Raw genomic sequence first — 13,672 nt, forward strand, 5'->3', positions numbered from 1 at the left:
GGTAAAAATTACACTGTTGAGCCAAACCCGGTATTTGTAACTATTTGGGGGTGTCAAAGGGAAACCAAAATTACATTTTGCATTTAATTGAGAAAAGACTCTAAAAGCAGTTAAAGTGACCAGAAAAAAAAAAAAAAAAAAAAAAAGAAAAAGCCATTCATTTATCCCTTGCCCAATAAAGCACATACATATACAACGTGTTTAACACTGAACTATACAGAAGGGGCAGAATACAGAAATTTCCTCTGACCATCTGCAAAGCAGTGCCCCACAAATGGCAATGTGTGCTTCCTACAGGAAACTGAGCAAAATAGGTTGGTTTTTCTTCTCAAATCATGAGCATGAGCAAAATGAATCCTTAGCAAGGAAGGCCTGAGTGCATCTGTAGGCAGCAGTGAAAGCATCGGTCCCATGGGAGCCCGGACTGCCTCCAGGAGAAAACCTTCCCTGCCCACTGAAAAGAGTGTGACAATATCCTTATAAACCATATTTCTGAGATTTTGTTCCCTGGAGGCATATTGCTCTCGTTCTGTTTTAAGAATAAAATTTCACACAAGTGCATCTGTGGATTATGACCAGATTTGCTGGGATGATACGTCTGAAAGGCAAGCTGACCTAAAAGGCACCACAAGTCCTGTTACTTGTTAATGCCATCACCAATAAAGGACAGCATCTTACCACACTTCTACAGCTCAGGCTGCTCCCGTCTCACTCTGCCCTTGGAGCTGCCTCAGTCCAGAATTTGCCACCCACAGTTCATCCCCTAAGCAGGGCTTTTTGACCTTTCAAAATATGGCTCTCTGGGGATTTCAGTTTGACTGGACCTTTACTACCCATGAGAGAAGTTGAAATTGGGGCGGGGGGGGGAGAAAAGAAAAGAAAAAGGGAAAGGGCAAAAAGAAATATCAATCTTCCTCTCTTTCCTCGGCAATAAATTGCTCCCACTTTATACTATTTCTGACACTAACAAACAAACACAAGTTATCCTCTCAGACAGAAGGGGATCAAGTCCATTTCTGCAGCACTGACAGGATAATCTAGCTCAAAAAACCTTTGATCAGCACAGTAACATGCAGTGAAATCCTAATCCTACAGCTGACCACAGGAGTTTTGACTTCTGTGAGGTCAGAATTTCACTCACAAGCCTTTCTGGGCGGATATTTAGACCTGTATCTCTATCTGACTCTGGCTTATGCTTATACACAACTTTATTATTTAATAAAGTTTATTATTAGCTTCTTAATAATAATTAGAAAAACAAAAGTAATGGCAAGCCCAGCTAGGCCCTGTAGCTTTCTTCTGGAAATAAAAAAGCCCCCAGAAGAGAACCTCTCTGATTTGACATGATCATAAATCACCTAATCAACCTTTTGTCCCTTCATCTCATGAATGGAGAGAACTGACTCCAAAGAGTATCTGCCTTCTTCTTTTTCATCTTCAAATGTAATGTCATGGGTAGGACACAAAGGAAACGGTAAAAGGATTACCAGCACTGATCTCAAGAAGGTATTAATGTCCTTTCATGTTGTTCCTAGGAAGGAAGAGGAAGATCCAGCCCTAAAGTATTTAAAGTCTGAAATCCTGTTAAAATCACATCTGTTATCTGAAGAGGCATTTAAGTATGTCTCAGATTGGATGCTGGGCAGCCACCACTGTACCAAGCAGCCTCAGCTCCAGCAAATCTCTGAGAATTAGGAGCATGGACAACTCACAAAATCTTTCCTTATTTCCCTCTGAAGGCAGAATTACAACTGACCTCCCTGGGATTTCTTACAGGAATGGAGAGTTATTACTGCTCCCACCAAGGTGGGTGGCAGACCCTCCCAAGTTTCAATAACAGGACTGAGGGGCATCCACAAGCCCAAAAAGTGGGGAGACAGATGGATGGTGTTGGACTCACATGTACCTGTGTGAGGGAGAGTGGGAAATGGGGGGACGGTCGCCCTGTGGGCCTTTTCCTCCTCTCATCTCAGCCCAGAGGTACAAGGGTCCCACAAGGATGGGGCTGCAGCAGCCAAGGTCCATGAAACCAAAATCAGAAAGTAAATCCAGGGGTTCAAAGGGGCATGCCAGCCCCGGGGAGCGCAGGAGGGCAAGCCCTCCCTCTGCCCCATGAGGATGCCACCACTCACTCCACACCAGGCCTTGTACAGGACTGGGCTCTTGTCTCTGCTACACCACAAGGTTTGTGTCAGAGTGATTTGTGAGGTCTCACAGATATTTGGCAAGGGGGAAGGCACTGTGACAGCACTTCACTGTCACGTTTTGTTTTGTTATGTTGCTCTTTACCATCAGTTCCTACCTCAATAAGGGGAATCTGGAAAGCAGCTGGACTTTGTGTGAAGGTTCCATCGGATAAACAGCAAATGAGCAACAACCAGTTTATTAAATAGTTAATTAATTGCTCACCAGAGCAATAGAGTCCTTATAGCCCATAGTTACATCTAGGTTTTATCTAATCTACGGGAGACACTCCAGGGAAGAGCAACGAGACCGGCCAGGAGACCAAAAACCGGGTGTCCCGAAAAGGGAAGGCTGAGGTTGGGCAGGATACTGTCACTAGAGACCAAAAAAGCTGGTCTAAGGAGGAAGAGTATCTTCTGTTCCCAGTGTCCAAGGCAGGCAGGGGGAGAAGTCGTCAGCTCTCAGGGCAGCAAGTGAGACTGGTCAGAGGAGGGCAGCCCCGCGGTGCAGAGCTGTACAGCCCGGCAGATCTCCACTGCTCAGGGCAGATGGTGGTTTAGCTGGTCCTGCCTTTCACCAGGGGACAGACCACATAACCCCTTGCAGGACTTTCCTCCCTGTCTTCTAATTTTAAATTTTACATCTATTTTTAAGATGCCCTATCACAATCGTAATGTGCTCACCTGCCAGTGCTGGCTCTATATGGACTGACTCTGAATGGACTCGCTGTACAAGATGATAAAGTCTGACTGGGTTCACAGGGTCTGCATATCACTTTTAGTAGTTAAAATGCAGCTTCTTTTCACCTGAGTGCTCTCTGGGAGAAGTGTTCAAGAGAGGGCAGTCCCCCAGCTGGGGGACACAATGCACAAGCATTGTAAATGTCTCCAGGACACCTTCTTGGTGACCTGCCTGGGGACTCCAGAGAGCCATCCTTCCTTAGGAAGGCAAAAGGCAGGCTTCAATAGGTGACTTTTTTCCACAGAGTGGCACTTTAGAGGCTTGAATCTGCTGGGTACTGAACAGACACAGATTTATTATGGGGACGGGGTGGGAGTGAAAAGGAGGAAGATCAAGGCCTGGATTTCTCAGGGGAATTGATCCACCATCTACAAGCCAAGTCCATGCACGCAGCTACAGATTTTGCTGCAACTGTTTGCCCTTTTAAATTGTGATCAAGTTTATGTGGGTTTTTTGAATCAGGGCAGACAGTAACTAGACAGACGTAGCACATCCCACATGGATGTTATGTTTGAGGGACCCTTGTTGTCTCTCTTCTTCTAAGTTCTCGTGTGGGCAGAGAACATAGGAAAACTCTAAAAGTGTACAAGTCCTGCAGTGGCTTTCAGTGCTCAGTGGTCCAAAGGCTGTGGGATGGTAGTCAGAGATTCAGGGGACATGTCATTGGGCTTGATAAGCTAACCTGTCTGCATTAAACATGGTGGTATGGGTCCTGCCTGCACCCCTGTTATTCCTTCACATTGCAGGTGCGTATTAAGAACAAAAGTTGCCACCCTGCACGACTTGCCAAAAGCTGTGTATATAAATGCTGCCTATTTTAAAATAGGGCAGAGACTGGGAGCAGAAAATAGATGTACCTACAACTTCCTGCACCATTGCTTAGGGATTTACAGCCTGTAACTGCAATCATCCTTTGATCCCTGTTAACTTCTGCAGGTAGGGTAACAAGCTACTGCAACAAGGCTGTCTTTAAGAGACTGTGAGTGCTGTCAGCCAAGCAGACAGATGACAACATAACACCAGTTCCCAGGACACCTAGTCAGAAGCATGACAAAAGATGGAGCGTGGCAGTTTACACTAAGAGAAAATCTCCGAAAAAAAAAGCTTACAACATAGGCAAAATAAGCAGAGGGAGGGAAATGCAGCCATACAGATCCAAGAGGAACTCCTCTGCTACAGGAAAAAGAAGTCATTTAAGTACGTGATGTAAATATTCCTTGTCAATGTTATCCTTGTCAGTGTGTCCTTACCAGTGTCCTTCTTCTTTGTCCGTGAAAGCTCGTGGACTGTTGCTCCGATATCATTTCTCAAGGACTTGATGATCTTGTCCAGCGCTGGGACATTCTTGCCTTCCAAGTTAATGAAGAATTCATACTCATCTTTGTTGAGACGGGAAGGTCGGGACTCAATGTGGGTCAGGTTTATACCTTTTTCCTATGAGAAAGAGAGATTTTGGTCCCACAGGGTTTAGGGGGAAGAAATATGACATAAAGACTAGCTAAAATTCATGTATGAGTCAACAACTCATACTATACAATTCAAATAACTCAAAAATAGAGACTTGCCCCTGGTGGCCACTGGACTAAGGACTTTCACAACAGGGAGAGAGACAAAAAGGAAGAATGAGAAGGATGCGGGATTCACCCTTGTGCAGAGCACCAACAGAAAGACTATGCACTACATAAACCTTTGAAAAAGGTGGAAGCAGGATACAAGTTGTAAACAGACTTTTTATTGTAAAGTATCAGTACCACAAGTACATAATGGGAGCTTGTCTGTGTGGACAAGAACATCTCCCCAGGATCAACACGAGAAGCAGGCGTTCCACCTGTAGAGAACCCTCTCATGAGAAGGTGAATGCTGTATTTATGAGCATCCTGAAAGGAGGTTGGAAAAGCAAGCAGCTGGGCACCTTGTGAGATAAGCTTCTGCCAAGCCACTGCACAGTCACCTGCAAAGCCACCTGCACAGTTTCCATGGCTGTGAGCAAGTGCTGGGCAGAGATCCAATGGGAAACATGGATCTGCACCAAAAAGGCAGCCCAGGTTTGTGCAAATAAAAACATGGGTGTTTTAAATCACAGAATCACAGAATCACAGAGTTGCTGAGGTTGGACGGGGCCTCTGGAGATCATCTCGTCCAACAGTCTGCTCAGCAAGGGTCTGCTGGAGCAGACTGCTCAGGACTGTGTCCAGTCGAGTCTTCAGTATCTCCACAGATGGAGACTCCACAACCTCTCTGGGCAACTGCTCCAGAGCCTGATTGCTCTCACAGCAAAGAAGTCTTTTCTTAACACGGAAACGCAAATTCCGTCTCACCAAATCTCTTCACCGACCAGCAGCAGTGCCTCCTAGCTCCGAAGAAAAGGATCGCCGGCAATTATAGTCTTGATGACTATGGCCAGTGTGTACCTGACCTCAGACATGCTACCATGTCAAAGTGTAAAGCAACAAGCAGCTAAAACACCTATTTTTCCAGTCACTTAAACGCAAGTCCAAGAAAATCTACCTCAGTTTAGCTGAACTCAAATGTTTTCCTGAGCACTGTCATTTGAATATGAAAATATGAATTTCTTTTTTTTTTGAGAAAAACCTTTAAACAGATTTCAGTTGGTGCTGACTTTACCACCTGACCTTCCTGTCAGGCTCACACTGGAGCCGTGGCCACGGCACGCCGGGGCCAGTTCTGGGCTTCTGTCCCCTGGGAGGAATAGACAAACCCCTGGAGGAAATTTGGGCCTGAAGATCAGTCGCAGGAGTCAGAGAAGCTGACACACGGTGCTCAGGAGCCCTGGAGAAGCTTTTGGTTTGCTGCTTTCAGGTTTAAGAAAACCCCAAACTACATGGGGTGAAATGATGGCCCTGCTGGTGTCAGTGCCAAACCCCCTGCTGCAGCGGGGTCAGGATTTCATCCATGAAGAAACGCTCTGAGGATCTACTTGTGACCTACAGAGAAGAAAGAGGGAAGCTTTTTTTCTGTACCTCCCTCTAGTTTGAGCTCTCAAGCCCTTTAAGGTTTTCTTTGCTCCTCTCAGTGCTTGCACAGTGCAGGGGGGCATCTGGCCAGCAGCAGCAAAGCCCTCATTCACTCCACCACAAAAGCCAGTTCATTACTTGGTAGGAAACAGCATGCATGTCATTCCTCTGTTTCCTGAGTGTCACACACTACAGATGAACTTAAATTGTTTGGCTAGATACCAATACAATAAGTTGAAAAGGTCAAAAGCGCATTCGCCAACTGCTGCTCTTGAGAGATGCTGTCCTCGCGGGGCCGTCTGGGGCAAGAGAATGGCCGCCACTGTCCTGGGCCCCAAGGACAATTTGTTTTAGGCCTCCAAAGCCCCGTTTCGCAAACAGACTGTGCATTGTACCCTCCGCTTGGTGAGGCGCTGGGAGGTGGGACAGCCTGGAGCTGGAAGTTTAGATGACTCGGGGCTGGAAAGCTTTTGGCAGAGAGCAGGCACGGGGGGCTGCCGGCCCCTTGGCCTCAGCCACGCCGCGGAGAGTGGTGCGGCAACGTGGGGCTGGCACCCGGAGCCCAGGGCTATTCAGCTGCTCTATGTAGCCACTCACAAAAGTGGAGAGTGGGTGTAAAACCTCCCCCGTCAAAGGCTCAGCTCAGGCGCACTGAGGTGCTGCTTTGCTTTCACCTTGCACTGATGTGTCGGGGTGTTGTATTTTTGTCTCTGCGTAGATTCACGGGGGAATGGGGTCCTGGGCCCTGACTGGGCTTTCTACATCTTGCAGAGGCTGTGATAACATGGACCACCTGGTCTGTTAACCCCTGCTTCCCTTTCCCACCCACAAGTGTTCATCTCTGCCTCGGCATCCCTCCCCTGGAGACAGCAGAGCTGTTTGAGAGATCATACAGGTCTCTCAACTATATCCCCTTTTTTTTTTTGGCCAGGTGACTTTTCCACTGTACCAGCTCTCCAACCTGGCTCAGCGAGCAACTGCACAAACAGCAGTGCCCACAAAATGAAGGGAATGATGCAGGGGTTAGGAATGAAGAGACAAGCTGCAGGGTGGGCACAAAGCATGCTTAAGACAGCAGGAGCATCGATGCCTCCTGAAGTACCCCCACAACCTAAGAGAGTGGGAAAAAGGAAAAAAAAAAGAAGACAGGGAAGCAGGAGCTCTTGGAGACAGTCACCTCCTTTCTTACACTTGAGATAAGCAGAACAGCTTCCCGCAGAGTGTGAAGCTGGTTTGCTGTTTATTTGAGGGGTGCCTGCAGCTCAGCAATGTGCAGAGCCAACCCATTACCCCTTTGTGTCGAGGCTTCAGGACCTCACAGCAAAGCAACTGAAGGCAGAACCCTTCTGGTGACTGTTTTCAAAGCAAGAATTCAGCAGCATACGTCCAACTCCCTGAACTGGCACTCCTGGAGAAACATGCTCTCATATGCTGTGCCTTGCTACTAAGCCCCTGATTCCAAAATATTTACAGTGGCTCTGTTACTAGAGTTGCTTTACAAATCTCAGTTTCATTCTAGTCCAACTACTCCATCTAGTGTTTAATCTTCATAGTTCCACATTGTTCAAAAATTTTTTGTATCTTCAGTATTGCTAAATCTTGCAATCGCATCAGGTTGCTCACAGTAGTTGATGCTTTATTTAAAGCTCCAACTTCTGGAAACAAATGGTTACCTGAGAAAGGAGAATGGGGGCATTTTTGGTTTAGTTGTTTATTTTGAGCAGTTTTCAATCTCCCTGTGTTTTTTAGTAGAGCTTGAAATCTTGACAGTGTATACCTTCAAAAGACAGCTAATAAAAAAATCTGTATTTATTTTATGGAATTTCATGATTTCTGAGCTATTTTTTGTTGATGGAACATAACTCTTACCCTATCTGGTTTTGGAAGATCTGGGCTGTCACATATTTGAGGCTGCATTCACACCTGAACTATTAACATGAGTCTCTTCTGCCTTTCCTATTTTAGAGCTGGTAGGAATCAGATGACACCATGGCTTGAGATTAGATGTGCCTTTGCTGACTTCACCCCATCATCCATTGCAGCTGCAAAGAACTTGCAGCAGGTTGGTGCCTCCCTACTTCTCCTCGGATTTATGACCAGCATGAAGGTTGAGCCTCTTCTACATGGACACATCCTATCATACAACCACATGTCTGCTGGAGTGCTTCTGTGTTGGTAGAGGAGGGGTAGCTCTTCACCTTGCATTTATTTCAAAGCAGCATACTAGGCCATTTCTAATATACTTTTTAACAAGTATTAACAATTCAGAACAGATTTTGCCTTGAGGACTGAGGCTAGCATTAAGTGTAACACCTAATGGAGATCACAGGGGTACAGTACTGCCAGATCCCTTGACATTAGCTGAAGTCACTCAAAATGTCTTGCTTTTTTTCTTAAAACCTTCACTCCTGGTGGTGAAAGATCTCAGCTTTCATTATTTGAATACCCAAGTTAACTGTGTCTCTATCACTCCCCATTAGAGAAAGAAGTCTGAAGACATGTTCTCAGAGCTCAAAAATCAAGTTAGAACTAAAAGTCCATTTTGTGTAAGTCATGATTTTTGAATGGCAGGGTTAGCGATACAGATACCAATTTACAACAGAGGCAAAGGTGGCCGCAGGAGGAGATTGCCCATCTCCTGGCCTGCCTTACCCCACAGTGCCAGATCTCAGCCTTGGCTCCCTCTCAGAGGCCAGGAAGCAGCTCCAGCCCCTTTCCCAGGTTATTCCAGTCATGCCATCCTGATGGAGCATCTCCCAAGCTGCAGCCACCCCACACTGGTGGGATCAAACCAGTGTGGTGTGACACTACGTAGGCAGTCGTGCAGAGGTCACTGCCAAGAGAAATTAGTCCCACCCTCAGAGAGTTTAATGGCCTGATCATTGGAAAAGAAAAGTTGTGTTTTCATAGCTACATAGGGAAGCTTTCAGTGGGGATGGATACTTTCTGGGAATGTTATGGACTACTGCTTCCCATGGCATTCGTATGTCCTTCTCTTTACACATTACTAAATGCTCCTGTATAGGTTGTTAAAACTAAGTACAGATGTGAAATTCATCTGCAGCTTGTTTTCATGACTGTTGTCATTAAGTAAGTTTGGCTTCATCAGGAGGCCCCACGTTGTTACCAGGTGAAGAACCATCAACAGTGCTACGGTGCCACTAATCAACATTCAATGAGAACTGGGGTGAAATCTCCCAAAACAAGGATTTACTTGCACCTTCCTGATATAAAAAAAAAAAAGTGACATGTTCTTTTAACCCTTGTCACGGGCTAGTTCAGGGCTTCCTGAAGGAGGACACTTTCAGAAGCACAAGTAGAAACTCAGTGCCTAATTTCCCCAGGAGATCAGAGGGTTGTTAGGAAGTTACGGCGATGCCTTCAGCTGTGGTTTCCCAAGAGGAAGGCAAAGGGAGCCGTCTGGTTCAGCTTTACCATCTAAGGGCCTTCTCAGCTGAAGACAGTGCTTCCCCATCTTCTCCTTCACATTTGCTAGGGTCTTCCTCACATGACAAGCTCACGGAGGTAAAGGGACCCAGAGCTGGCCCCTGCCAGTAAAGAACCCCAAAGGGCAGCTGGCCCCGGAGCAGCCCCTGGTGTCCCTCACTCTGCGCTTCTGCTCCAAACCCAAATTTCGGCATGAGGCATTCAGCACCATCTAGCCACAAAACACGTGCAGCCGGACAAACCAAAAAGCGTATGTGACAGCATGGGGCACTGTGCAAGCACCTAGCAAGAGGGCACTCCTCTCTTTAAACTCGTGTTGGTTAACTAGATCAAGGAGTCCTGCTTTCCTGGCCCTGGGAAGAGGGGAGCTCAGACTGAGAACACGGGTTTGGAGCAGTGAGTTCAGGTGTAATAAAATAATTGTAGCTGTGCATATGCATACTATGATGAAAAAAACAAGTCTCTTGCTAGGGGCATGCCTGGTCTGTTCACCTATCGCTGCAGACACCTCCAACACACCCCCTGACCAAAGTGACTGCTTGCTTCTCCTGATTTGGAAACAACCCAAAACACTGCAGAGCCAATACCTTCCCGAGGGACAAAAAGGTAACAGTCACTTTGGACTTTCTGTTGAATGAAATAAGCTCCCAAAGAGAAAAAGAGCGCAGTCATCTTTGCTGGCTCTGAAAGTGCAGGGTCTTATTCAGCCCAGGCCGTTACTCCCATCCCAGTCGTCCCATGGAGCAGTAACTTACTCTGGGAGCAAGGAGTACTACTCAGTGCAAATAGATGGGGCTGCTTTTGAGCTAGAGCCCTAACCACTGTAAGTAACACCGCTGACAGCTGGACCTTGTACTAAAGTCCTGCTCTGTATTTAGGAAGGTCACATTAGCGAAGAGAAGATGGAAGGCCTCTCTCTGAGAATGGGTTGAGCAAATTTGTAATACATTCCAACCCAATGTTCGCCTTGCACTACAGCTGACGTATTCTACTACTTGTAAATCCATCAGGAAAAGAACTTTAGAGGAGTTAACGTATTCACAAATTCATGTGGAAAAATTTCAATTAAAACTGAGGGCAATCCTTTTTACATATTGAAATGTTTAGTTCTGATATTCTTAATGATGAATTTAACTTTGGAAATGCCAATCTTTCTTTGAGGGGGGACAGATTTTTTTTTTTTTCTCTACTTTTCTTTCAGCATGGACTTTGTTGTTTAAAAAAGTGATCTCGATTTCAATAGGTTTTTATCACTACAGAGAAAAATAAACATTCCCATCAAGTGTAACACTTGGGTTAACCCAAAACGCTCTGCTTTGCTTTTTCAGTTTTGATAAGCAACCTGGAAGATTTCTGTCTTTTTCTGATCTGGACTTATACTCTGTGTCCAGTGAATCTAAAGAGGAACATAATTCCACAATGATTATGCTGTCTTCCTGATTTTAAGCATGATGTTTTACTTATGTGTGATGTTCTGCTTCAGACTAAGGTATTTATTCGAGTTTTGGCTTCCTAGCTATGGTCTTCTGTAATAGCATGAGACAAATAAACAGCGTATGGCTGCACCAAGCAGTGCCTTAGTGTACAGCAGGTCCTACTAAAATGAAGTTGGTGTAAAGACTCTGCTGGTGGGTTTATACTATCTCTAAGGCCACCCTCAAGCCTGCAATAAGGTCAGAGGTATTGCCCAAGCAGAACCCACGAGGAAGCTGTATGCACACTAGGACAAGATAAAGATTACGGACAAATAGGCTTTTCAAGTGCAAAATAATTGGGTTTGATAAGCAGAAAGTGAATCTTCAGCACATCCCAATATACACACAGAGCAGCTAGCGTGGAAGCAAAGTGGATTCGGTTTTAGCAATCTGCTTATTGCTGGGCATGATTGAGCTGCTATTACATTACAGCACATGTCAGAGTGCGAGTCTGGCCCTGCGGCTGCTGCGTCTCCGCAGGGAAGGTGGAGAAGGGGCGGCAGGGACTGTGCTGTCAGCAGTGGCATAGGGCACCCTGGGTACAGAGCAGTCCGGGAGGAGCAGATTCATGCAGCCGGGCAAGGATTTGCAAAACAGACAGGGGACAAGACCCGGGGATCAGAAGAGCTTAGGAGCCTGCTGAGGTCTGGTGTTTGGGGGGGGGGGTCTTCCTGAGTGCTGCTTATTTTGGTGTGTGAGACTGGGAAAGGATTCTCCTCCCACCCAAAGTGGTTGTTGAACCCTTCCACGGGCATGCTCTGGGTTTGCTTTTAGAGACAGAAATGCTTTCAGCTTAAAAAGCCATATAGTCTTTCTTTAAATATGTGCCTGCCCTTCTGAGGGTCCAGTCCTTCTTCCATACAGACTGCTTGCTCTTTTTGGAGATTATGCATTGGCCCAACACTGAAATGCATTACAGAGAATATGAATCAAGAGTAAACATACGAAAAAAGTGGCAGAATTGGGTACATTTTGGACATAAAGCCAGCAGACATAAGGAGCTGAGTACATAGAGGACATTCCTCAGAAAAAAAAAGCCTTCAAGCTATATAGGAAAAACAACAGTTGTCACTGTAGCCACATATTTTTGTGCAACCGGGACCTGAAGAGAAAACAAGAGTTTGGATCTTTGAGCAAAAAACCAAACATGAGAGCATGCAGCACTCACTCTGTCAACTGCATGAGCAACCCTGAGAGATGTTTGAGTAGGACAAACATTAATGTTTCCCCAAAACACACTGAAATTCTCTTAAACTTGGTTTCTCGGTTACAGGACATAATTCTGTGCCGTGAGCGCTCTCGCTGTAGCCACTGGCCTTGTGCTTTCACCTACCTGGCTATGAGGGTCCCCTACCTTCGGTCCATCCTGGCCCACACTGGAAGCTTACCCAGTTCATCTGGGCTGTGTTTGGACACTACTTCCTTCCCTGGGAGGTTTGCCTCCTGGGTGAGTACAGATGACATCTAGACTGGGGAGTAGCCATGGTGCTTGATGAACCAGCAGTTTGGGCTCTTGCTCCCCATGGAGATCAGGCTGTGGTGGGGGCTAATGCCTGACCAAGTTTCATCCCAGCACAGAAGTAGGACATGGGTAGAATGTGAACCTGGGAGTGAGGAGCTGCTCCTGCCTCCCAGATGGGAACACAAGAGTGACTGAACAGCCCTCCCAGAGTAACAGAAATTTTTTCTCCAGCTCTTAAACCAACAAGAGGATGAACCTTCCCAGGTCCACACAGACAACTCCTTTACAGAAAGGCAGCCTGGCTGCTGATGGTACCACGAGGTCTCTCCTTTCTTTAGGTATCCCCTCAATTCCCTGTGTCTCAGTCTGGATCTTGCTTCCATGCTTTCTTCCCAGTCTTGAGAGAGGATTTATTTTTAAGACTTTCATATTTATAGCTCGCTCACTTAACCCTCCTCCTCCCTGCTTCATGTCCCGGAGTAGTTTTATAGATTGGCTAGAGAAGAGGCAAAATCCTCAAAGCCAGTGCCGGAGGCACTGTCCCTTAATCACTCCCAAGCGCGAGCTGGGAGGAGGAGATGGCTGGGCTGTGCTCTCTGCCCGCATTCCCACACACCAGTGCCCAGAGAGACCCTGGCAGCCTGGGCAGCCCCCAGCCTCAGCAAGGATCAGAGGTGCTCCAGATGCACCACGCATGGCCGTCAGCACCAGCAGCTACAGAAGGTCTGGCCGTCTGTGGCCGTCGACGGCTGCAGTGCCGCATCTGCTCTGGAGAACACTCTGATCATATTTTGTGGCTTTTGTGTTTTCCATTTTCCTACTTCATGTGGTTGCGTGAGGCAATGACAGCCAGAGCAGCCATCCCCACGTCTCCTCCTTGTGCCATCCCCCTGAGACAAACCCACTGCGTTTCCCCAGGCCAGCGCCAAGCCAGCAACAGAAACCCTGGAACAAGGCGAGGGGTCTCCCTGCCAGAGGACACCACCAACGGAGAGTCTGAACTAACTCCTGTAGCTAATCTGCACCTCACAGTTGATTTTATTAAGCAGGGAAGGGGTACAAGAGGAAAAAAATCCTCTCGAGGTCTTCCTCCTCGTTGCCACACTCCACCTGCCTATCACCACCTTCCCCATCTCTGCTGTGGATGTCACTGAGCACAAAGTCTGCGTCTCTGAGGCACCATGGTTATGACCCAGGTGGGGAAGGGTGGAGGTTATCTCAGCCGTGCATGCACAGGAGTCTTACACCACTGTATACAGGGCGAGATCCTTTGCACTGAGTTAGAACAGCACAAGGGTTGCTCTGGTTTACACACCCCAACGCTTATGAATTCACTAATGGCAGCCCCGAGGAGCTGAAGCTGCAGGTCAGGCTTGTACCATTAAATC

The 13,672-nt window shown here is 46.8% G+C and overlaps 1 protein-coding gene across 1 annotated transcript in view; it reads right to left on the minus strand.

Annotated features, from left to right (window-relative positions):
• The window catches only part of PAH (phenylalanine hydroxylase), a 43,012-nt gene that overhangs the window by 23,167 nt on the left and 6,173 nt on the right, over positions 1-13,672 (minus strand). The window contains exon 4 of the mRNA XM_052790098.1: positions 4,176-4,359. Within this exon, the coding sequence (XP_052646058.1) occupies positions 4,176-4,359 (184 nt within the window). The remainder of the gene's footprint in view (positions 1-4,175; positions 4,360-13,672) is intronic.

Source organism: Harpia harpyja, chromosome 6 (assembly GCF_026419915.1).
Source record: "Harpia harpyja isolate bHarHar1 chromosome 6, bHarHar1 primary haplotype, whole genome shotgun sequence".
Taxonomy (NCBI): Eukaryota; Metazoa; Chordata; class Aves; order Accipitriformes; family Accipitridae; genus Harpia; species Harpia harpyja.